The sequence below is a fragment of the Ovis aries genome, chromosome 4 (assembly GCF_016772045.2).
Source record: "Ovis aries strain OAR_USU_Benz2616 breed Rambouillet chromosome 4, ARS-UI_Ramb_v3.0, whole genome shotgun sequence".
Taxonomy (NCBI): Eukaryota; Metazoa; Chordata; class Mammalia; order Artiodactyla; family Bovidae; genus Ovis; species Ovis aries.
In genome coordinates this window covers 14311648-14337779 of record NC_056057.1, presented here as the reverse complement: position 1 = coordinate 14337779, position 26132 = coordinate 14311648, and the positions used below count along the sequence as shown (strand labels likewise).

The following is a 26132-nucleotide window of genomic DNA, read 5'->3' as shown; positions in this document are numbered from 1 at the left end:
CTGAGTGAACTCTGGGAGTTGGTGATGGACAGGGAGTCCTGGCGTGCTGCGATTCATGGGATCTGAAAGAGTCGGACACAACTGAGCAACTGAACTGAACTGAACTGGTAGTGGTTTGACATTTGCATACATTATGAAATGGCCACCATGATACGTCTAGTAACATAGTTACATGTAGTAACAGTTATTACAGTGTTGACCATAACCCTCATGTTGTATATGACATTGTCATGGCTTATTGGTTTTTTTTCCTTTAGGTTTACCGCTCTCTTACTTTCCATCATCTTTTCATCCCGGCCACCGCCCCATCCACCTCCTCAAGCCACCTTCTCTTCTGTTATTAGTAACGTTAGCAGTGGGTATGGCAGTGGGCTTCATGATGCCTGTTCCCTGTGTGCCTGAGACCTTGCCGGAACCCTGAGGAGTGGTTTGAAGCACAGCTGTTGGGTGGAGGGGGAGGGCCCGAGGGCGCACATGTGCTGTGCCCTGTAACCATTCAGTGAGCATTTTGTGGGCTCCATTCTTAGGTGCCAGCATTTATAACTGGCTGGCTTTCATAGATGCCTTCTCTTTTTGACTTTCACACACATCATTATGATATATAGAATTTATTACAGTTTTTAGTTGGCTTTTATTTTCCCAGCCTCTGAAAATATAAAACAAGATTTATTAAATACATGCCTTTGTATTTTTTTAAAAAACGTGTTAATATCTATGAATTCCTGGTTGCAGTTCTGTGTCAACATAAACCTGCTTACGTAACTCAGGTGGAGATGGCCTGTGAGTTAGGTTTGTGCTGTTGTTTACACAAGACATCATGCGCAGTAGGAGGTGGTGTTCGTTTTGATGAGGAATAAATGTGATAATGCTATTGAGACAAATGCCTCCAATTGACTTTATGGAATACAGCCTAATTAACTTTTAGGCTTAATGGGATGTTAGCAGTAGTAAGGATGATCACCTTTCCCTTTAAGCAGATATCAATTATGTGGACTCATGAGTCAACTATAAGCCACCCAGATTCTTCTGGGCCTTCCTCGAGATACAGACGAGCCAGAGGCAGAGATGAGATGACTCAGGGGTTACTGACTAGGTTTCCAGCTGCAGCTTGCAGGCATTCACTCGTGTCCGACTCCATTCTCTCTGTAATGGTGAATGCATTCATCCCTCGGTGCCCTTCATGGGATGATTTTGACTTCATAGCAAGATTACAAGTGCTAAACTTTGACTAGGTTAAGATGGTTTAGGTAGATAATTTGGGCCTTGCTTTTGATTCCACTCCAGGCCCAGATTTCAAAGAATTGATGTGTGTGTCATGATAGACTTGATATAAATGCCAGTGTATTACCAGTTTTGACGTCTGCCGTTGGGTCTCTCTCCCACTGCCCCCACTCAGATGCTTTCTTTGAAGTCTTTTCTGAATGACCTCAACTTTAAACACTTTAATTGTCCTTTTGGACTGTTTTCTGGATTAAGGGAACTTCTTAAAGATGTCAGTGGCCTTTAGGGCTCTTGCTGTGTTAAGCATGATGCCTGCCTTTCTGCTCTGGGGCAGGTTATAGAAACACAGGCACCAGCTCCCTGGCTGTGCCCGGGTCTTGAAAGAACTGCCACCGTGCATGTCCCCGCTTGTCACCTGAGGAGGAAGAGGAGCAACTGTGGGGTCAGCTGAGACGCGCTTGTGGCTTCAAGGAGCCTGGAGGTCCTAGACGGTGGGTGGCTTGGATTGGTTTCAGCTAACGCAGCCCCATACTCTGGTGTGTTCCCTGTGCTCATATAAGTGCTCCTGTTTGTGCTCGGTGGACAGTGCTGTTCTCTGCGAGGTCAGTTACCTTCCCCCTTCATTTAAAAAATATTTCAGCATGCGGGAGCAGGTGTGTGTTTGTTACAGGCCGCCATGTGGCTGTGAGGGCTCCATGTGTCCACATGCTTGTCCAGGCATTGTCTGAGGAGGTGCTGGTCACGGGCATGGGTTGCATGCTGAGCTGGCATGCTGTTTTCTGTCATAAAGGGGTGAATCAGTTTGAGAAACTTTGAACTAAATTGGCCTTGTTTGTTCAGTTCAGTCGCACAGTTGTGTCCAACTCTTTGCGACCCCATGGACTGCAGCACGCTAGGCTTCCCTGTCCATCACCAACTCCCAGAGCTTGCTCAAATTCATGGATGGTGAGGCCATCCAACCATCTCATCCTCTGTCATCCCCTTCTCCTCCTGCCTTCAGTCTTTTTTTTGTATCATTTAGATACAAAGTACAAAGCCTCATTTGTACTTTGTATCTAAATGATAGCATTGAAGCAAGTAGCAGAGATGCAAAGCCTGCTACCTAGTCCTGTTCCTCAAGACAGGGAAGGATTTCAGAAGGGATAATGGGTACAGCCCTGCCACCATCCTTGAGACTGTGGCACCCACTGCTGCTGGTTTTTTATGCCTGGTTCTATCATCTCTAGTTAACTGCATGAGTGATGGTGTGTGCGTGTGAATGTGAAGACAGTTTTATTTATTTTTGGCTGCGCTGGGTCTTCGTTGCTGTGTGGGCTTTCTCTGGCTGCAGTGAGCAGGGACTCCAGTCCAGTGCAGCGTGCCGGCTTCTCATTGCCCTGGCTTCTCTTGTTATGGAGCAGCGGCTCAAGGTGTGCAGGCTTCAGCAGACGTGGAACACGGGCTTAGTTGCTCCATGGTATGCGGGATCTTCCCAGCCCAGGGATTGAACCTGTGTCCCCTGAATCATAAAGTGGATCCCTAACCCCTGAAACACGGGGAAGCCCATGAATGTAGTTTTATATATGGGTATATATGTGTGGATTTTAGAATAGTCTATATACATTTCCAACATCTCTTCCCTCTCAGCTCTTCGGGCAAAGCTGTAATTTTATGATTCTGAGTTGAAAAGTGGCTTTTTAATATACTGAAAGCAGTATATTTAGAAACCAGTTCAGAGGAATTTTTGTATCCTGTGCCTGATGGAATTCCTGTTCATAAATGATATTAGCATAGAATATCTTGTTTGGGAGTATTTCTGTGATTGTTACTTGCATGGAGCAATCCACCCAACTCAAGAAATACTTGCTGGGGATGTAGGATTTGTCAAGAGGCTTTGTGCAAAAGACTCAGAGGTGCGGAGGGAATGACAACTTTCGGGACACAGTGTACGAGTCTGGGCATCATTCCTGTGTGTTTCTGCCTGACAGCTCAAAAGGCGCAATTGCAAGCAGATATACAATGTATACCCTAGGAAGGTGCTCTTCTATAACAAAAATCCTTGAAGCTTTGTAGCATAAACCCTTGAGGCAGGTGTCAATTCGAAACCAATAGTTTCAGAGTCTGGTTATAACAGCCATCCAAAGTACAAAATTAAAGGTCCGGATACCAGTCTAAGGTAGTTAACAGCCTCATTTTACAGATGAGGAGACTAGGCCTTTACCTTAGAGTCTCTTAGCAGTATCTCATGTGTGACTGAGCATCTTTTCATATGCCTGTTGCCACTTGTATGTTTTCTTTGAAGATGTATCTCCTGAAATCCATTACCGCCTTTCTTACTGGATGGGAGTTGTAGGCAACTGTGAGCACAGAGTGAAAGGAAGGCCCTTAAGCTTCTCTGCCAAATAATTCTGTAGAGTCGGCAGTGACAGTCACTCAGAAAAAAAAAAAAAAAAAAGGAATAATAGTAACAATGTTTGTAATTTACAAAGTGCTTTTTAAAATATTCTGTTTCTGACAGTAGCATCCCCAGTATCCTGAGAGGTTATGATCATTCTCCCCTATTATATGCAAAAGAATAAACAGACTCTAGGGTAAAATTTTGCATTTTCAGATGCTGTTTTTGGGAAATGCTCATGACTTTCGTAAGGTTACCAAAGGAATATCCCCAAAGAGTGCAGAACAGCTGTTCTGGAGCTTAACTTCTTCCATAAGATCACAGATGTGTGAGGAATCAAACAATACGGTGCCATGACTACTTAGACTCCACTGCACTGTCTCCAGGGCTGTGCTGTGAAGTCAGCTTCGGTTCCTGGAGGGGCCGTGTCTCTTAATGGGGATGTACAGTCATGCATTATTGGACATTTAGAATTCTTGATCCCTGCCCAACAGTTGCCAGATATGATGATAAGGCCATAGTAGGGTGCGTGTTACTGTTGTTTCCAGTCACTTTTTTCTTTTCTTGGCCTCACTGCACAGCTTGTGGGACCTTTGTTCCCCGACCAGGGATTGAACCTGGGCCCTGGCCATAGTCCTACCCGCTGGACTGCCATGGAATTCCCCTCCAGTTATTTTTTGATAGTGTTTTATAATCATGTGTATATATTTAATATCAATAACCTCAGATATGCAGATGACACCACCCTTATGGCAGAAAGTGAAGAAAAACTAAGCCTCTTGATGAAAGTGAATGAGGAGAGTGAAAAAGTTGGCTTAAAGATAAACATTCAGAAAACTAAGATCATGACATCTGGTCCCATCACTTCATGGCAAATAGATGGGGAAACAGTGGAAACAGTGGCTGACTTTATTTTGGGGGGCTCCAAAATCACTGCAGATGGTGATTGCAGCCATGAAAGTAAAAGATGCTTGCTCCTTGAAAGGAAAGTTATGACCAACCTAGACAGCATATTAAAAAGCAGAGACATTACTTTGTCAACAAAGGTCCATCTAGTCAAGGCTGTGGTTTTTCCAGTAGTCATGTATGGATGTGAGAGTTGGACTATAAAGAAAGCTGAGTGCAGAAGATTTGATGCTTTTGAACTGTGGTGTTGGAGGACACTCTTGAGGGTCCCTTGGACTGCAAGGAGATCCAACCAGTCCATCCTAAAGGAGACCAGTCCTAGGTGTTCATTGGAAGGACTGATGCTGAAGCTGAAACTCCAATACTTTGGCCACCTGATGCGAAGAGCTGACTCATATGAAAAGACCTTGATGCTGGGAAAGACTGAGGCTAGGAGGAGGGGGCGACAGAGGATGAGATGGCTGGATGGCATCACTGACTCAATGGACATGAGTTTGAGTAGACTCTGGCAGCTGGTGATGGACAGGGAGGCCTGGCGTGCTGCGCTTCATGAGGTCACAGAGTCAGTAACTGAACTGAACTGAATTACAGTTTAAAAATAATCTGCGCATAGGAGTTTCTAACGGCTCCTGTCTCCGAGTATCTTGGATTGCTCCCTGCTGTGAAATACTTGTTGACTAGAAGGCTATTGCCTGTTAACTACTTCTCCTATAGCATTTTCCAGCTTGGCAAGTGCTTTGGCTTTTGTTGGTCTTTACAGTCACTTTAGGTGTTGAGGGGCTGCTGTTTCTGTATGAAAGATGAGCACATAGAAGCATGGAGTTTTCCGATTTTGTTCAAGATGAGACAGGTGGAACACAAGTTGGTTTTAAGTTTCCTAAATCTCTAGCAGTGTTTTCAAATTTTATGTGAATTTTTTTCTGAAGTGATTATTTTAAAAGGCTGCACCCTGGGCCCATCTGTCCCCACAAAATTTGATTCAGTAAGTCTGGATAGGGCCTAAGAAGTTGCCTTTCAGACAAGCATCCTGAATTGTGATGTCCCAGTTGGTCTGAGGGCCACACACTGAGAAACGCTGATCTAGATGACAAACCCTGACCATTTAAAAGCACAGAATCTGGTGTTCAGGTCTCATCCGAAGATTGATGGGGAGCTCAGAGAGGCAGAGATGACGAGGTTGATGTTTCAGAAGGATCACTCTGGCTGTTGTGTGGAAAATGAAGTGGAGAGTCCTGTGATGGAGAGAGGGAGACCAGCTGGCCACTTTCCAGTGTAACAGCTGGGAACAGTGACGAGCTGAAGAAGATGGGTTTCAAGAAAAATTAAAGGGATGGACCTGGCCAGGCTTGGTGATTTGTTAGGATGTGGACAGGTACGCATATGCGTAACTTGTAGTTCTCTCCTGTATTTTAGGCTTTGGGCAAGTGGACGGACGGTGGTGATTTACTGAGGTTGGGGGCAGCGGGGACAGGGACGGAGAGCATGTGGATGAAGGGCTGTTAGGAGCGCTTTGCACATAATCTCCAGTGACTTGTGTGCGGTTGAGTTGTTTCCACCTCATCATCAGTTCCTTGGAGTTAGAATCTCATAGATGCCCTACTGATGGCCCCACAGACCTGGGCATTTCCAAGAAAATTCTCTTTCCTTCATTTCACGGAGACAGGACATTTCTTTGTTTCTAGAGGCCTTCCTCCTCTTGCTGTAGGAAGAGGACTCATTCAGAAATTAGCAGTGCTCTAAATTGGTAGAGAGACCAGATATTAGTGTCAGGATTCCATTCGTTAGCCAAGAAATGGGATAGCTGACTCGGGAGAGAGTGGGGCTAATAATTCTAATGTTGTCTCATCAAATAGAGTTTGGGCATGAAGTTACCTGACCCAACAGAAAGCCTTCATCATGAGGGTATGAGTGTTTTGTCATAACTTTATTCAGGTCCTCCTTTTGTCAGAAGAATGGTGACCCCAGGAGAGGTGAATCATAGTTGGTGGAGCCAGGACTAGAACCTAGGGTTCAGAGCTGTGTCTTGTGTCTCAGATCAGCCATTCATATTCCTCAAAGCTTTTGTCTTCAGATCATGTAAGCCCCAAGATAACTTTGTGAGATGCCAAAGTATATTCATGCAAATAACACAACTGAACAATTTTGGTTCTTTGTTAAATCAAATTGACCAGTATTTTGGCTTATGGGTCGGCACGGCATACAGATCAACCCAAGTCTTTTGTGCAAAATGGGCATTTTGGTCCTAGAGAGCAGAGTTCTGGAAGTAGGCAGCTCCCAAATCCTTCTTGAGGCCAGGGTTTCACTGCTCCTAATCAGATGTTTTTCATCACAGGTTTGCGACTGTGTATGTCAGTGTATACATAAGTGAAGTCGCTCAGTCGTGTCCGCCTCTGCGACCCCGTGGACAGTAGCCTACCAGGCTCCACCGTCCATGGGATTCTCCAGGCAAGAATACTGGAGTGGGCTGCCATTTCCTTCTCCTGCATTGCAGACAGATGCTTTACTATCTGAGCCACCAGGGAAGCCCCAGTGTATACTAGTTTAAGGCAAAACTTTCAACACAATAGGCTATCTTGTTAAAACAAGAAATTGTTCCCCCTGCTGCTACTCTTAACATCACCAAACAAAAGAAACATAACCTTCAACCTCGGCAACATCAAGTTCTCAAGCTTTGGAACTGAAAGAGCATTTCAGGTGTTAACAAAAAATAATGCTTTGTAAGTAGGACTTGCTGAAGCCACGATTGTTTCAACCAGTTAGTGAACCGCTACCCAAGTCCTTGCTTGGGATTGAGTAACCCAAGCCGTGTGTGCCTCCCCTGGCTCTCCCAGCTTGCCATCTGTATTAACTAAAATATCTAGACCATGGATCTTAAGTAGCCAGAGACCATGATTATATTTGCATTTTTAACACGCATGTGCTCTTTATGTTGATTTTAAGTTGGACCAGATGGGATCTGCCATACGCCTTTGGTCCTGCTTCATAAATACAGCGCCCCTGGATGATCCGAGATGAAATAATGGTAAAGGTGTCGCTCATGTCGTTTTGCTCTCAGCTTTTCTAAGAGATGAGATCATGTTTTGTGTCCAAATAGCAGCCACTGCCGGTTTGGCAGTGGGTGATAAGAGGTGTGGGAAAAGCCTGGTCACTTGGAGATTTCCATGCGGGACTCGTCTCATTCACTCTGCACTTCCTGCTCTCTGGGCACAGGAAATCAGAGTTCATTGTGCTGTGGTGTCCATGGTGTTTGTCAGCTTGCTGTTCTGTGCAGTGGCCTGTTGTACAAGCTTTTACAGTAACATCCTGGTGAAAATGAACACACCATACAGCTGTTACCTACTGTGAAGTTTAACGTTGAATCAGGAGAGCCAGGAAATTGAGATGGAAAAGCTCTGTATTTGGTTGCCGCCAAGGTGTTGCTGTGTGGGCGGTTCCACATGCTACATGCCAAATAATTACTGCTTCTTAAGACCCTTTTTTAATTTTAATTTTTTAAGACAACTTTTAAAATTAGAGCCCCCACCCAGTGAAATGGGGATAAAATTTCACCCCAAGCTCTGGAAGTCTGACTGCTTAGGCTGAATGTGGGCAGCACAGAAAAATGTTGCGATGGGAACAACTGCTTTCTCTGCCTGCTCCAGCGCCAGATTCTCTTTTTGATTCAGTTTAAAAATATATGGATTTTTATTTTAACTAGAATTTTCTTCCTCTAAGTTAGCACAGGATTATGAAAATGATACTTAACATATTAAATGGTACAGGTCCTGATACTTGATGTAATATACAATTTATTTGAAATAGAGCAAAATAGGATACCATATTTTGTAAGCAAACCTTCTTTACACCTTTTTATTCCTCATTTTCATAAATAATTAACCTGCATTTTCCTCAGAATTCTTAAACCACCACTTTCAAAAGGAGTTTTTTAAATTATAAAAGTATAAATTTGATACAAATCCATGTTGATAGTCCCTGTTTTTATTAAAGTTTTAGATATTTATTTTTAATTTCAAAACTGTACAAAACACAAAAAATGAAAAGGGGTCTTTTTTTGTACCACCCCCCCCCCCACCTTCTTTGGTTCCTGATACATTGTTGAGGTTGAAGCACAAACTTATGTGTCTGAATAGAAGTAGAGAACATTTCTGCATTCAAAATATACCCAATTGAAAATTGGAAATTATTAAGGAAATGACAGGCCTGAACTTTTAGAAGAAGCATGAATGTTAAACCGAAAGTGGTGTAACCCCTATATATGTGTATTTCTGTACAGCTAGCAGTTTTGAAGAGTTTGATTTTTTAACCCCCTTCCTATAGCATTCTGAATGGTTGTGTTGAAGGTGCTGGAAGCTGCTAGAGGAGAAGGCGAGTCCATTAATCATTATGCCCCAGAAGAGAGGGGACAGAAAATAGTTCACTTGGAAATGTAAAGAAACTGGGGGACTCCTTTCACGCGCAGGGGTGGGACCGCCTTAGAGGCTGCGGCCCAGCTGTGTGCTGGTGCGGCGCCCTGGCCTTAGATGAAGGAGCCCCCTTTCTCTGCACAGTCCTTCCTGGCTCCAGCAGCAGCGTTTAGGAAGCGCCCCGTGGCCTGTTACTGATAAGAGCCCTCATTCTCCGTAGAGCCATCTTCCCCCCGGCTCTCTGGGTTTTCCACAGGGTCTCAGGCCCCTCAGATTTATCGTCTGTACTCCTGTAGGTATCGGTTCTGTTTCTGTCACCTGCCCACTCTTTCTGTGTATCCTAGGATGATCTCATCCATTGGTACAACTTTTTTTTTTCTTTTCCTTCTGGTTTTTGGCAGGCCTTCCCTTAAAAGGAACAGGAAGTCCGTGAAGGTTAAGAATATGGCTCTGGAGCCAGACCACCCCGCTGCACATCCAGCCTCACCCTTAGTGTCATATGACCCTCAGCTGCCCTTTCCTTTATTTTTCCAGCTACAAAATGGAGGTGATGGGCAGCCCCACCTTAGAAGGCTATTGAGATGATGAAGTAGGAAAATGCAACTGTCCCTACACATTCAGTATAACCTACACTGAATAATGGTAAACATGGTCTCTTGGGGACTTCCCTGGTGGCTCAGACGGTAAAGCGTCTGTCTACGATGTGGGAGACCCGGGTTCGACCCCTGGGTTGGGAAGATCCCTTGGAGAAGAAATGGCAATCCACTCCAGTACTCTTGCCTGGAAAATCCCATGGACAGAGGAGCCTGGTAGGCTACAGTCCATGGGGTCGCGAAGAGTCGGACATGACTGAGCGACTTCACGTTCACGTTCATGGTCTCTTGCAGGCATTTTTCTTCTAAAATTCTGTTGTCTGCATTTCCCAGATTTATACTTCCACACACGCCTCTGACGTTTTTTGGTTTCTGCTTAACTTTTGTGTATAACTTAAGCTCATCTCACTCCAGGTTTCTCCCTCATGGTCAACAACCTCATTTCTTTCCCCTGAAGCATTTTCTTTTGTGGCAAATACCCCCATTCTCCAAGGTGAGAATTCGTTTAGAAACTCTTGTTCCATTTTTAGATATGAATCACCACCCAAACTTTCCTTAAAAATCTCTTTTCTAGTTATCTGTCCACATCACTTATGATCCCCTTACTTAAGGTTTTGCCCAAGGCAGTGTAAGTTAGTGGTTAAAATCTCAGTTTTGGAATCTGATAATACCTTGATGTAGAGAGCGAAGCCTGGCTTCCTCCTCACTGTGTGACTTTGGACTAGTAACTTAACCTCCATGAGCTTCAGGTGCCTCTGGGAGATGAAGATGTTATTACTTTACAGGATTATTGTGAAACTTGAATGAAATACCATCTCTGGAGTTCTTGACAGAGTCCCCAGCCTGGAGGAAGTGTTCAGGCCTTCAGCTGTTTCTGTCACCCTCTGCCCTAACTGGATTTCATCTCTCTGTCCCTCTTGCTGGTTCAGAATAATTTAGCAGTACTACTGTTCCTTACTAGGGATTTTTTGAAAGACTCCAAAGTACTTATATTGGAAAGGATTGGAGAGGTTTTTAAATACATTCACTTTGACCAAAATTAATGCTCCTTTTTATGAAGTGCCTATTGCACATGACGTCTAGTTTTTACCACCCTGTACGGCACGGTGTTGCTGGGTATTTCATTCTAAGATTCAAACACGACTCCCTAAGCCCTGCCAACTTGGAGCGCCACAACTGAGACTTGAGCTCTGCCCATTCCGGTCCCAGATTTAAGATTTTTATCATCATAACATCTTGCTTCCACAACCACCTGTATGAAATAAAGCTAAATTAAAATAAATTCCTTGACATGTGTTTCTCAGCCGGTAGTTGAACAGATATTTCCAGTGACTGGGAACCTGCTGTTTTGCAAGGTAGCCCATTTCATTGCTGAATAGTTGTGTAGGCTAAATACCTCTATGCTTTGTGCCAAAACCTGATCCCTCTATTTTCTCTCCACTGATTTTCTTTCGTAAAAAACAGAGAGGCAGTCTAGCTTCTTTTTACCTGGTAGTCCTTTAGACTGTTAAATATTTGAATGTAACTATTGCTTCTCCCATTGTTCTCCCCTCTCCCACACACAGGACGAGTTAATCCATTCTGGCCCCTTTCATTTGGAAATGACCAGTAGCTACCCATGCTTTGCACACCATGCATCCCAAAAGCTTTCCGTCACAGCCTTACCCTTCTGGATTCAGATATGTCCAGCCCTCACAGAATAGGACTACATTTTCCTTAATCAGCTGTAGAGGTGTCAGAGGAGAACTTAGAAGTTCCTCTGCCAAAAGTAGCGAGCCTGGCTTTGTTTCAAAAGTCATTCATTCTTGAATTCAGTATTTATAGAGGCCCTGTCTTTGCTCCCCCAGGCCTCCTTACTGTCTTTGTCCTCCTCAGTCTTCTGCTTGTGTGCACGGCCGGGAGAAGGCCTTGTAGATGTGGTTTCTCTCTTCCAGGTTCTCTGCTGTTGTTAGGAAGACAGTTGTGGCAATTGCAAGCATTTTTGCCTTAATGAAAAGCTTTCGGAAATTATCTTGTTTTCTCATGAAAGTTGGCAACAGAAAAATCTAGAGCCTGAGAATAATTTAAAAGCAAATTGAAAGCTCATCCTCTCCTAAGTGTCACGAGTATTTTGTAATCCAGTTCCTGAGAGCAGCGCCGTCCAGGCTCCCATGCAGTCTAGTGTGGTGTGAGGAGCAAGGTCAGGGCAGTGGGGCCGCCTGGGCTTAAAGGCCAGCTTTGCTGCCTCCTGTCAGTGAGACCTCTGTTTCCTCATCTGCTGCAGTAAGGTTAATAGTGGTTCCTAAATCGTAGGGTTGCTGTGAACATTAAATGAGTGGTACTGCAGAGTACTTTAGAACAGTCTGGTGGGTGATGCATGCTCATGAAATGCTGTTACTGTCTCTGTTTTATTGTTTGAGGTAATAGTTTTCATTTCCTTACCTAGAGCAAGAAACAGTCATGACACAAACAGGTGTTCTTCAGAAGGCGGGCCCCATCTTCAGAAGCTACTTTTAAATTTAGGGAAACACATAGCTCAACGTTTTTACTATTTCCTGCTATTAATAGAGAACTGCATGATCTGCCTTCACGTTTTTCATGGAATATATAGTGTTCCCAGTCTCCTAAGAACTGTTGGAAATGCATTCTCAAGTTCTTCGTTAGGGCTGAAAGTGCTTTCTTCCCCAGTGATTGCGGGGTCCCTGCCGCTTACAATTAATCGAGTACCAAAGTGCATGGTGACGGTGTTCATCCGCGTTACCAGTGCACCCCATCCTGTAATGGGAGCATCAGCCCCCAGGTGGGTGTCCGCTTCCCAGCGCAACATTTCAGACAGGTCGGTCTCAGTGTGGTGGCTTCCTGCTCTCTGAGGAGGGGAAATGGCCAGGGAAAGCGATACTGTTTGGGGTATAATGATCTGAGGATCCCCAAGACTACTTTAGTTATAAAGTAGGGAAAGTGGTAAATAACTGAACACACGTTCTGGTATGGTCGAGAGCAATCTTGGCTTACGATAGTTTTAGCAGTGGGTCTGGCAATTCAAAGGCTCTGTTCATTTACTTCCAATTGAATACATACTGTGGTCATTTTTCACTACAGGGTGTTTAACAGTTGGTTCCAGCCTTCCTCATAAATTGGAGACACTTGTACAGAGGACCCCTTTTTGTTCAATACATTGTAATTTCTTCACTCAATTGGTTTTATACAATTTCATATCACTGATGATACGTCTGTGGTTTATTGAGTGCCTACTATATCTAAAGCATTCTGCCCATGCTGCGAAGGAGGATGAGCAGGGCACAGGAAGGTGGGGGAAAGACAGCATTGCAAACAACTGATTATAATGTAGGATGGAATAAGACAAAGTCTTATAATTGATGGCCACTCAGGAGACCACGTGATCAGATCAGTTATTTTCAGTTAGGAGGCCTGGTTATAGTTACCTAAGTGGTGGCATTTGAGCCAGCAAGTTGGAGGATTTCGGGAGCTAGAGAAGTAGGCTACAGTCTGCACCAGGCGGAGGAAAGAGGATGGACAAAGGCCTGGGTGTGTGGAAGGTCTGGCTGGGCTGGGCCTGGGTACTGGAGACCAGGCTGAGAGTAACGCCTTGTAGTGTCTCAAGAGTCTTGCTTTGGAGACAGATCATTATGATGGACGGGTTAGGGCAAGGGTGGTGGGAGTCGGGTTTGAGATGCTTAAAGGCAGCTGATGATGTGTGCGAGGGGCATGCAGAGATCAGAGAGCATGCTGGACTGAAAGTTGGGCTCACGGTGGCCATTGAGCCGTGTTCTGAGGAGGGCTTGCATGCGTGGTGTCAGGAATGAAAAGGAAAAGATGCATTGGAGTGAACTTTCAAACGTCTAAGTGACTTAATTTAGTAACTGGTTTACTCTGAGGGAAAGAAGCTTGGAGAATTGAAAATGACCGGTTTCCAGGGTAGATGACCAGGAAAACAAGATGCTAATAATGAAGTCTGGAACACAGGAGAGAGACCACATTTGAGGGCTAGGTGGGGGGCACCCAACAGCATGTTGAGTGACGTGGAATTTTATGGCCTTTACAAGATCCCCCATGGGGAGATTCTGTAAGCTGTCAGGAAATCTGGTGCAGAAGATGGGAGTGAGAGACTTGGATCTGGGAATCCAGACCCGTGAGCGGTCTTAAAAGAAGACCTAGGGAGGGGAGTTCTTTGCAGAGGAGAGTTGATTCAGGACCCAAGGACAGAGGGCTGATTGGTGCCTCCCATTTAAGGAGTGAGTGGAAGAGGCACTAGGAAGGTTAGGTCCCAGGCAAGAGTTCCAGCAGGGATGGGCCTGGCCAGCACTGGCAGATGGTATAACTGAAAAGAGGCTTTTCCATAGAATTAGAACTCTGGTTCTTATTGTTATTTTGTCTTTAAAAAGGTTTTATTGTAGACACTTTCAAACTGCACAGAAGTAAAGGTAAGGGAATCATGACCTGCCATGTTCTCACTCCAGCTTCTATCATTTTCAGTATTTATTAACTCCTCAATATCATCTAACAAAGCTTATTAAACTTGAAACAGTTTAAGGTCCTCAAAACCCTCATCCATGATGCCTTTTCATTTCATCGAGATGAGATCTCACTCCAACGGCCCATTTGGGAAATGGGCAGAGTGTTGTGAGGAAGAGTCTCACAGAATGAATACACCTCCTACGTGGCACATGCTGGGTTCTGATGGGAGGCTGTGTTTTATTGTGTGTGCACACTTATCTCCAGAAATATCAAAAGAGATCTTAAGATTGGGCTCTTCATCCATAGATCATACGAATTAAAAGATACGTCCCAGCGACACTGCCACAGTTTGGCCATCTCTGACCCACATACCATCCAATTCCTAATTCTAGGGCATTGGTCCTCAATTAGGACGTAAGGACCTCCCTGAAGACATTCTTGATTGCCATGGCCTTGGAAAGGGGCTGCAGTATCTGGTGGAGAGAGGAGAGGAATGCTCAGAAAAGCCCATGTAACGAAGGCTTCACCCACGCCCAGGCACCAGTAACGTAGAGGAATAGCGCCTTCTGGAGCAGAACCACCCTTTTCAATCTGTTGCTACATCCCGTGTTTGTGAACCAAGTTACCATTAAGAATTTTTCTCTCTTCTTTGGAGAGAGGTTAACATCCTTTTAGCTGGTTTTCCTTTGATCATTTGCATCACCCAAGCAGGGTTTGGCCGGATCATTGTGTGTGTGCTGTTCTGTGCTTAGTTGCTCAGTCGTGTTCAACTCTTTGTGAGCCCATGGACTGTAGCCCTCCAGGCCCCTCTGTCCATGGGGATTCTCCAGGCAAGAGTACTACAGTGGGTTGGCCCTGGCCTCCTCCAGGGGATCTTCCCAATCTAGGAACCGAACCCAGGTCTCATGCATTGCAGGCAGATTCTTTACCATCTGAGCCACCAAGGAAGCCCTCTTTGAGCCTAGCAAGCCTCATTCTAGTTTTTATTTCCCTCGTGTCTTTGGACTCGAACAGAAGTGATTTGGTTTCTTTGGGTAAGAGATTTAAGGGGGGGGATGTACTTTCTCAAGACATATTCACCAGTCTGAGCAAAGTTTCCTCTTTGGAAGGAGACAATAACTTGGGGGTGCTATTGAACAAGTGTGGGGCTCAGTAATTCAAGATATAATATCTGTTTCTTCACCCTGATTTGAAATTGAACAGTCATTTATCAGTTCAGTTCAGTCGCTCAGTTGTGTCCAACTCTTTGCGACCCCATGAATTGCAGCATGCCAATGGCAACCCACTCCAGTAGTCTTGCCTGGAAAATCCCATGGACGGAGGAGCCTGATAGGGTGCAGTCCACGGGGTCGCTAAGAGTTGGGCACGACTGGACGACTTCACTTTCACCTTTCACTTTCATGCATTGGAGAAGGAAAAGGCAACCCACTCCAGTATTCTTGCCTGGAGAATCCCAGGGACAGAGGAGCCTAGTGGGCTGCCGTCTATGGGGTCGCACAGAGTCGGACACGACTGAAGCGACTTAGCAGCAGCAGCAGCAGCAGGCCTCCCTATCCATCACCAGCTCCTGGAGTTTACCCAAACTCATGTCCATCGAGTCGGTGATGCCATCCAGCCATCTCATCCTCGGTCGTCCCCTTCTCCTCCTGCCCCCAATCCTTCCCAGCATCAGAGTCTTTTCCAATGAGTCAACTCTTCGCATGAGATGCCCAAAGTACTGGAGTTTCAGCTTTAGCATCTTTCCTTCCAAAGAACACCCAGGACTGATCTCCTTCAGAATGGACTGGTTGGATCTCCTTGCAGTCCAAGGGACTCTCAAGAGTCTTCTCCAACACCACAGTTCAAAAGCATCAATTCTTTGGTGCTCAGCTTTCTTCACAGTCCAACTCTCACATCCATACATGTCATTTATAGTAACTGAGAAATACAAATAATTTCACCGTTTTTTTTTTCTTCCAAACTTTAAGCTTTTTAGTGTGTATCGGGTTATAGCTAATTAGCAGTGTTGTGGTGTGTGTGTTAGTTGCCCTGTCGCAACCTCGTGGGCTGGATGTAGCCCATCCATGGAATTCTCCAGGCAGGAATACTGGAGTGGGTTGCTCTTTCCTCCTCCAGGGGATCTTCCTGACCCAGGGATCGAACCCTGGACTTCTGCACTGCAGGTGGATTCTTTACCGTCTGAGCCACCAGGGAAGCCAGTATTATGATAGTTTCAGGTGAACAGCAAAGGAATGCAGCCAGACGTGTACATTCACCTTCTTTATTTGCAGGAGATACAGCTGGAACATGCAAAGCAAGCCTTTGTTCAGAGGGACAGTGCCAGGACTGGGAAAGTCACAGCCATCGACTTCCGGGACATCATGGTCACCATTCGCCCTCACGTCCTCACGCCTTTTGTGGAAGAATGTTTAGTGGCAGTAAGTAGGGGGCGGTGCTTTTTAATTTTTGGTGGAGTATACTTTAATTTACAGTGTTGTCCTCATTTCAGGTATACAGCCGAGGTGATCAGCTCTACGTATTTGTGTATCAACTCTTTGTAAGAGTCTGTTCCCATAGAGGTCATTATAGAATATTGAGTAGCATTCCCTATGCTGTGCAGTAGGTCGTTATTATCTCTTTTATGTATAGTCGTGTGTCTGTATCAATTCCAATCTCCCAGTTTATGTCTCCCCCCCCCAAGTTGTAATTTGCCCTAATGAAATAATTTATTCTATCTGGCATAAGCTCAGGAGATAAGGAATTGTAAGAACAAGTCTTATAAATTATGTAGAGTGTTTTTCTGTTTAAGCACTGACGGTTTCTTCTTTGCTCAATGGTATTGCATCCATTACCAAAGTTACAGGAAGTGCTTTGTCAGTGTTAGTGGGTGTCTTAATTTGTTAGCTGGATAGTATGAAATATCTTAAAGAAATGTATTAACTGGGCTTTTTTTTTTTTAAAAAAGGAAAAACAGCTATATAATTCATATTGGTTTGCTTTATATTTTGAGATATGTCAAATGCTTGTCTTCACTTTTACAAGTTCTCCAAGAAAAGGTGTTAAAAAAAAAAGTGTGCATAGATATATTTGAGGAGTCGGCAGAAGAGCAACTCTAAGCCTTGGGTTCTGTCACTCGTGCCCCGTGTGTTGAGGCAACAGCGGCCCATGTGGCGGGCAGGTCTCTGCTGTCCTCTGTTGAGCTTCTCATGGGCCCTGAGGGTGTCCTGGAACATTCCATGGTGGTGGTTCCCAAGCCTTGATCACGGAGCTTAAGAATCATCACGGATTGCTATTAAAAGTGCATATTCTGAGGTCTTTCCTGGGCCTCCTGATCCACCATCCACAGTGGTGACCAGATTTCTTTTCCTTTAAATTTTTTAAGCTTTATTTAGTTGCTCATTTTTGCCTGCGCTGGGTCTTCATTGCTGTGCATGCGTTTTCTCCAGTTGCTGTGAGCCGGGCTGCTCCCTGGTCGCAGTGGCATCTCGTGTGGAGCACAGGCTCCGGGCACCTGAGCTCAGTAGCTGTGGCACCTGGGCTTAGTTGCCCTGTGGCACGTGCGATCTGCCTGGACTAGGGACTGAACCTGTGACGCCGGCACTGGCAGGCAGATTCTTAACCCTGGACCACCAGGGAAGTCCTCTTACCTAATTTCCAGAGCTTCTCAGATAATTGTGATGAGCCCCTAGATTTGGGACCCATGTGCAGTGGTAACTCTTCTTGTGTTAATCCTGGGGAGAGGACTTTTTGAGTGTTTCACCGTCATCTGAGTTTCCCATAATGCTTACCTTAAGTGAGAACTCAGAGTAGCTTTTCATTTTTCCTCTTCATTTTCACTGGTCCCTCTTTTTGAAGATAACGGTGTTCTAATAAGGCCTTCCCACTCTGGCACGCTAGCTCCTTTTCTTGGTCCGTCCCTTCCCTAGCCCAATCTAAACTCTCATGTCAGCTATTTCAAACGTTTACGAAGTGAAGATTTATGTGGTTGTTACCTTATAAAGAAGTGCTTTCCTAATAAAAATATTTTGCCTTGTTAGGGAAGGATAGAATTTGAAACCCCAAACTGAAGTTCCATTTATAATGGACGTGCTGTCTGTTTCCCTTATCCCGTGAAGAAATATGGTTTCTTACAAATTCTGATTATCAAGAGTCCTGGCCAGTCTTAACCCCCATCAAAGCATATGACATCTCATAATTTTATCATAATGTGCTTGTTTGCTGGAAATCCTACCAATACAAAGTATGTACTTAAATGATTATTTATTACTACTTAGAAGTAACATGACAAATCATGATATTAGTGTTAGATTAGCCACTTTTCACAGCATGTTGTGTTGGTATAACAGTTCTGAATGCTTAAGTATACACATGTGGGCCTGTGTATAATACAGTTTTGCATGTCTAAGCTTTTACGAATTGCTCATTAGATGAAATAAACAAACTTATAAAACATTTCCAATGGAAATTTGAACTCTGTAAATTACTACTGGTCCTGTTGTTATAATCCTACATGTGTATTTATTTAGTTTTCTAGGACCTGTGTGTGGAGAGTACAAGTTCTGGTCGTGATTAGTTGCAGTTACTTCTAAAAATCATTTATAGCTTTTTTTTTTTTTTCTTTTAATGTGAAAGAAAAATACTTCTGGCCACTTTTTGCTATACATGCTTTTTTGATTACTTCCCAAACTAGCATTTGATATACGTACTTCTGAATCTTCTTCATTCTATAAATCCTTTGTTTATTTTTCTTCTCCCCCCCCGCCCCCGCTCTTATTTTCAACTTACTTGAGGCTGCTGGAGGTACCACATCGCATCAAGTTAGTTTCTCCTATTTTAATGGATTTAACTCGCTCCTGAACAACATGGAACTCATTAGAAAGATCTACAGCACTCTGGCTGGCAACAGGAAAGACGTAGAGGTGACCAAGGGTGAGTGCCACTAAATCTGAATTCTTGCCGGCAGGTATCTTGGTGAAGTATTATTAGAGGGAAGAAGACAACCGAAAGTTGATGTTACAGAGTTTTCTATCCCTAGTTTTCTATCTGATTGACCATTTGGTACTTGTGTGTTCTCCACTCTTTGAAACAAATGAAACAATCTTCAGCACATTGTAAATAAATCCAAGGCTTTCTTTGAATGAGGGAACCATGTAAAGTGTCTTGCGTGTGCGCTACGTCTCATCAGTCATGTCCCACTCTCTAATGCTGTGGGTCGTAGCCCACCAGGCTCCTCTGTCCATGGGATTCTCCAGGCAGCAGTACCGGAGTGGGTTGCTATTTCCTCCTCCAGGGGATCCTTCCTACCCAGGGATCAAACCCGTGTCTCCTAAGTCTGCCTGCATTGGTAAGCGAGTTCTTGATCACTAGTGCCATCTGGGAAGCCCCCAAAGTTTCTGAAATATTTTCAAATCTTAATAAAACCTAAACTAAACTGACGTCCTCTAGAATGACCCTCGAAAGTACACAAGGAATTCTTAAAACTTAGACTGCTGACAGTGTGTGTTGATCGACAATCTTTGATCAAGATATCAGCATTTTAATGGGATTTAAAAAAAACAAACAAACAAGAGTTCCCTTTGGAATTCCACAGCTTCATTAATATGATATCCTGGGACCTATGTGTATGGAATTTCATATCTCCTTCCTGGTTCTCCTTGACTTACAATTTGAATGGCTCCCTGTGTCATTTATTCAAAGCCTCCAGGTGACACCAACCTTTTAAAGTCACTATTAGAGCAAGCATTCTGCACACTCTTTCCAGACGAATGAAAGAACTGCAAAAATTCCTACCCTATTTGGATTGACTTGAATTCTGTGACTGTTAATAATAAAGTTTGGTGATGTTCGCTCATTCCAGTGCCTTGAGTTAATGCTGCGTTTAGTGGCTACTCCTTCTTGAATCTTTCCCTTTTAACTCTTTTTCCATACAGAGGAGTTTGTTCTGGCAGCTCAGAAATTTGGTCAGGTTACACCCATGGAAGTTGACATCTTGTTTCAGTTAGCAGATTTGTATGAGCCACGGGGGTAAGTTGGCCTTTTTTTCTTTTAATTAGCTTAATAAAGGGAGGTTGGGAGGTGGGAGTAGGGGGAGGGCAGCAAGCCTGGAGAAAAAGAAACCAAATTAAAGGTGACTCTGAAATGTGGGAAACAAGAAAAGGAACATTTTAAAATTCCATACCTTAAATTTTAATTTGTGTTTTGCTGTTGCTTACGTTTGTTTGCTTTTCGTTCTAGACGCATGACCTTGGCCGACATTGAACGGATTGCTCCTCTGGAGGAGGGGACTCTGCCCTTCAACTTGGCTGAAGCCCAGAGGCAGGTGGGCAGAAGGGTCACACATGCTTCCCGGTGTTGCCTTGATAAGGCCCCACAGCCCCTTTTCACTTGCACTTGCCTTTTCGGCACTGGTTCCTGACCTACTATTTCTCTGTTTTGCACCAAAAAAGAAAACCAGGCCATTTCAGAAGGCTGGAAAGAGTACTTACTTAGAAATGTTCTAAGTAACAGATAACTGGCATTTGCTCTCTTCTGCAGAAGATGGGATGACTTCTTAGCTGCATGGGAAGCCTCACCCTCCCCAAAGAGGAGGAAGATCTTTATCTTTCCTGCTTCCCTCAGCCTCATGCTGGCAGAGCTGGGGCCACAGCCCCCTTTGGGTGTCACGTCCCAGCATCATGTCGAGACATGAGGGCCGGCTCTGCCTCGCAGAGAGGCGCTCCGGCAGGGCACCGCTGACTGCCATGCCTGCCGTTTTTCTGAATATCAAAATGAGATAATTTTGTTTAGTCTGGAGTCATAGTTTGAAGGCTTTTAGACCTATTTTCTTTGTGAAAGGATTCATAAGTTATGTGGAAACAATTTGAGGAATGCTAAATTTTATTTTATGGTTAACAGAAACCAATCTCTTGAAGTTGTGGGAGTCAGAAACCTAAGACTTGGGACCTCCTTACGCTTAACTCTTGCTCGACTTTCTATAGATCGGGATTAGAGAATAAAAGCCTTCAGAGCGTCTGTTGTGCTTCCACGATGTTTGTAAAATAAATCCCCTCACAGACGAGCATCGTCGTTTCAGAAAAATACCTCCTTTAAGGCAAAGCCATCTCCGAATCCTGTGAGACTTAACAGTTTTTGGCTGGGAGCTCCGGGTCTGTACTGAGACGCCAGTTTGACCACAATGGGTTGATGCGGGCTGCATTTTTAGGACGGGCAGGCCTGGAGCCAGGACGCCCTCCTTTCAGCTCTTTCCCACCCGATGGCAGCGGCGGGTTCTGTGTGCAGCGTGGTAGGCGTGCACGCAGCAAACCCTCGCTAGGCACCTCTGGAAAACCAGCTGGTCGCTGTTAAAAGAGGAAGCCGATTTCCCCGAGTGCAGGAGGGAGGAGTGTGGAATCACACGGAGAGGGGGTCACAGCCCCACTCTCCCCTCCCTATGATTTTTAAACACGACTTACCAGATGATTATCTCTTTGCCTTTGTGCTACTAACTCCTGTAGAAATTGGGGGATTAAGAAAAAGAGAGTTAAAAAAAAAAGATTCCCCCTGTTCTCCTGTGACAGTGGTACCCCACAATTTCTCCTCTATGCCCTCTGCAGCTTTAGCAAGTTTCTGATGGTGGGTGCTTACTGATCCTGTCCATGAAAGGGTTGGATGAGATTGATGAGGTTTACAGCAGGAAATGATTGGCTGCTGCTTGGAGGTTCAGAGCAATTCACTGGGGCCTTGCCTGGAATATTCTTTACTTATGTGAACCCTGGTGGGCCTGACAACATTGGCAGACTCAAGCAACAGAGGTCACCCGCCTGCCAGGCTAGGGAGCTAACTCTTCTCCTCGAGAGAGGAGTGTGGGAAGAGGAATCTTTTCTAGTATTCGTTTTGTGAGGATGCCCCACTTCTAGCTTCAGAAAAGTTATCTGAAAGTCTGGGGTTTTGTTTGTCTTTAGATGAATTAGTGATAGTGGTAGGTATCAACCCATTGTTTTCAAAGTATTTTCACTCATTGTTTTGATGCCAGAACCTTTTTTTGTATTGCCAGTTTATATCTGTGTACATAAAGCAGTGCCTTTCTTACCGATGCAGCTGTCAAAATGAAGTTACTATGCATAATAGATATAGATGGAGGCCATCCGTCTATACGGGGGTACCCTTGGAAGCACCCCATGGAATTTGCAGAAGAAATGTTTTACTTTCTTAAAAATGCGTATTTCTGCATAAAGCTATTTTCAGTTCACTTTGAAGGAGATTCCAAATTATCTCATTGTATTAGAATTGCTCCACTGACAGCAACTAAAATTCAGTGGGTTGGTAGTTGGGGTGGGTAATTATTTTCATTGTTCACCAATCTTAATTATCATGGCTTATGAAAAAACACATTTTATTGAATGTATTTATTCACTCAACAGGTATTTATTAAGCACTAACTATATGCCACCCTCGCGTGACAGCTCTGTGTGACATAAAATTACTGTTTTATTTATGTAGACAGAGGAGTAAAATACTCTGAAATGTTCTGACATCAAAAACACCGTAAGAATAGTAGGTCAAAAGAACACTGATAATAATACAACAACTGACTGGCCTGAAGTGTGAATTTAGAAGAGATGGACAAAAAAGAGAAAATATCAGATCACCTGTAATATAACCGCTTAGTTGTAGCCACTATAAACAGCTGAGTGTCTCTGGGTGATGTGATAGCCAAAACACTAGTGTTATTTTTATATGCATATACATACCAAAATAATTTTAATGAAAAGCACAGCATATTCACACACAGTCTTCAACACTGGTTTTAAAAAGATAATCATGAAACATTCCAAACAGTTTAAAAGGCAGAGAGAAATAGATAATAAATACCTGTCTACGCACCATATTGTTTTTTTAGCCTGTTTTTTCTTTATAATACTGTATGTACACTTTTTCTGAACATGAAATATTTTTCACAGTATTGTTTTTTAATGACATGCAATTTTGTTTTAGAGCTATAGCATTATTTTTAACCAGTCCTCCGTTATTGGACCTTTGGGTATTCTCAGAGGTTTTGCTCTTAAAATGGTACTGCTTTTTTTTTTTTAAACAGTACTGCTTTTTATTATTATTGTAGCTTGATCCTTGTTTATATAGATGATTATTTTCTAGCCTAACTTTTTAGAAATAGAATTGCAGGGTCAATTTAAGCATTTGTACATTTTAAGTGTTCAGGGTGTATTGCCAAATTTCCCTTCAGTTTATACTTGATTAAATGGCAGATTTGAGAAGCCCTGTTTTTTGTCATCTTCTGCCAGGTTGGGCATTGCCATTAAAAACAGACAAAACTCCCCAAACCTACCAGTTTGACAATTTGTTGAAGAATGATGTCTCATTAGTGGTTTTCAATTTGTATCTCTTTGATCACTAATGAGAATTGAACATTTGAAGATGAGTTCATATTCATAACATTTTGCGGGACACAGTAGTGTCTTTCATTATACTGAAACTTGATTTTAAAAATTGATGGCAATAATTGCTTTTATTAACAAGAATTTACAAAAATCTAACCATACCTTCTTCCTTTTTGACATTTTAGCTGTATCATGAGTTTAAGAACGCAGTTGTAATTTAAAAGTAAAATAGCGTGCTCATTTTTGTTTCGATTTCCTTTCCGTCTCCTGTCTTCCCACTCTGCAATTCCTGTGCACGCAAAGAAGAAGGCATCAGTTGATTCATCTCGGCCAGTTCTCTTGCAGATTGCAGAGTCAGCCTACAGGTTTGGTCTCGGTTCTATTGCTGGAGGTGAGTCATGGATGAGGGCAGATTGTTCATTGTTATTATTCCTGTTTTTCCTCTGATTTTTTCCACTTTGAAATATCGAAGGAAACAACCTTCTCTGGTCTTTTCCCAAGCTAGTTACCAAATCTGTATCTATGTGATGGGATAACAGCAAAGGGAAATTTTCCTTCGTACCTGCATTTGATCAGGGACTTAGAAGTAACTTTTTTCTCACATCTGTCTGCAGGTGGGCTTCTAGATATTGGTTAGTAATAAGGCTAGGCTGTAGTGATCTGCTTTTTAAAATTTGAACTCAGTGGTATCCTTGTATCAGGAGACCCTTGAGTGAAAGCCACTGTTGTTTAGAAAGTTCATTTTAAAATTTACGTGTGCACAATTTCTTTATTTCATCAATCTTATCTTTGACTTTAACCACCCCCTTCTTTCCTGTGACCTTAATTTCTTCTGAATTATTGGTATTACTTGATTGTAGCTGTCGGAGCCACTGCGGTGTATCCTATCGATCTGGTAAAAACTCGAATGCAGAACCAACGATCGACCGGCTCTTTCGTAGGAGAACTTATGTATAAAAACAGCTTTGACTGTTTTAAGAAAGTGCTGCGCTATGAAGGCTTCTTTGGACTGTACAGAGGTTAGTGCCATGTGCTAAATTCATGAAAGGTGAAATAGTAGTCGGAGGTTTGGTTTTTCCATCTGAATGCCTGAAATGTATTAGAGAGACTGTGTTAAAATGGAAATACAGCAGATTCTCAATTATCCATGCTGATGGGTGTAGGCTGGAGGCTCTAGGGCATGGCGAATCAAAACAGCCCATAATCTGAAAGCCATTTATATTGCTCTGCAGTATGTTTTGTTTCTTAAAAATAATTATTTTTATAAACATGTCCAGTAAGTTTTTAAAAGACTCAGTGTTTGTGTTCTTGAAATAACTCTGCTCACCAGTTAACAGGGAAGAGCAGCTGGAGGATAGGACAAAACTTACTTGGGACAATGATTCTCCTTGAATATTCCACAAAATCATCCATCAAGCCTCTAACCAGGGGTTCAGTGCAGCCCTCCTTCTTTCACTGTCTTTTTTATTTTTTTTAATTTTGAAATTAAAAATTTTTCGTTATAGAGTGTAGGCTCTCTAGTTGAAGCATTCAGGCTTAGTTGCCATGAAGCATGTGGGATCTTAGTTCCCTGACCAGGGATCGAACCTGCATCCCCTCCATTGGAAGGTGGGCTCTTAATCACTGGGCTTGCAGCGTGTATGTGTTCAGTCACTCCAGTCATGTGTCCTACTCTTTGTGACCCCGTGGACTGTAGCCTACCAGGCTCACCTGTCTGTGGGGTTCTCCAAACAAGAACACTGGAATGGGCTGTCATGCCCTTCTCCATGGGAGCTTCCCAACTCAGGGATCGAACCTGCATCTTTTTCTTCTCCTGCTTCAGCAGGCAGGTTCTTTACCACTAGCGCCACCTGGGAAGTGCCACCTCACCACCTCAAATATTTATTTATTCACTTGGCTACGCCTGGTCTTAGTTTTGGCATGTGGGATCCGATGGGGACCCCCTGTGCTGGGACCCCGGAGTCTTAGTCCCCGGACTATCATTCACTGTCTTTTCCTGAGTTAAAGCTGCCCCTTTCCCTTCCCTTCCTCAGACTCTGTACCCAGGGGAGTTGATTCACCTGCCGCTGCAGCCAGGGACTCCTCTATCCAGCTGTTCCTTTCATCATCTAAGGCTCATTTAAGCAACAAGAAAAGTAGCAAGAAGTATGTGATCAAAAGGATCATCACAAAGGATCCCACAGACACTGACTGCCAGACCAGTGGCCTAAAGGCCAGGACTTAACGTCCCAGCCCTTCCCTCTGTGATTGCTTTGCCTAAAGAGAAAAGAAGTAAAGGTATTTGCCTCAGCTAAAATCCAGTGTTGTGAGACAGTTCCAGCTGAGCCACGTTGCTGTTTGGCAGATGCAAGGTGGTGGGCAGGGGGTCCCTCCCTTACCCAACCAGTACTTGCTCTTGAAGAAGAAAATGGTATTTAATACTTTCAGAGACAGACCCGGAAATTGGCAGCCTTGTAAGCCTGTGCCGCTAGGCCTCTTCTGCCATCTGCTGACTTCAGTCTTCTTCTTAAGCACCCAAGTTAAAAAAAAAAAAAAAAAATCAACAACAAAGATCCCTCTTAAAATTTTGCACCTTAGAAATGAGGGGGTTTCAAACTCCAGAGACGCTCCATTTTGCAGGTTCGTTGGTGCAGGTAGATAACCTCCATCAAAGGCCTTTTGATCTTTCTCTGCTCTCTTTCCCTCACCCCCTGCCTCTTCTCACAATTGGGAAGGTCTTTGACCCCAGGTGATTGATGATGACCCCTACAGGGTCACTGCCTTCCATCTGAAATACTTCTCCCTCTTAGTGACAACAAGCCTTGCAAATGAAAAGTCCCCCCAAGTA

The 26132-nt window shown here is 43.8% G+C and overlaps 1 protein-coding gene across 3 annotated transcripts in view; it reads left to right on the top strand.

Moving 5' to 3' along the window:
- Positions 1–26132, top strand: part of SLC25A13 (solute carrier family 25 member 13) — a 230810-nt gene that overhangs the window by 125818 nt on the left and 78860 nt on the right. For 2 of the 3 annotated variants that reach the window (XM_004007743.6, XM_060414491.1), the window contains exons 6-11: positions 16223–16369; positions 18722–18860; positions 19862–19955; positions 20166–20250; positions 23609–23696; positions 24166–24324. In XM_004007743.6, the coding sequence (XP_004007792.1) occupies positions 16223–16369; positions 18722–18860; positions 19862–19955; positions 20166–20250; positions 23609–23696; positions 24166–24324 (712 nt within the window). The remainder of the gene's footprint in view (positions 1–16222; positions 16370–18721; positions 18861–19861; positions 19956–20165; positions 20251–23608; positions 23697–24165; positions 24325–26132) is intronic. The other variant, XM_012176365.5, reaches the window with a different exon arrangement.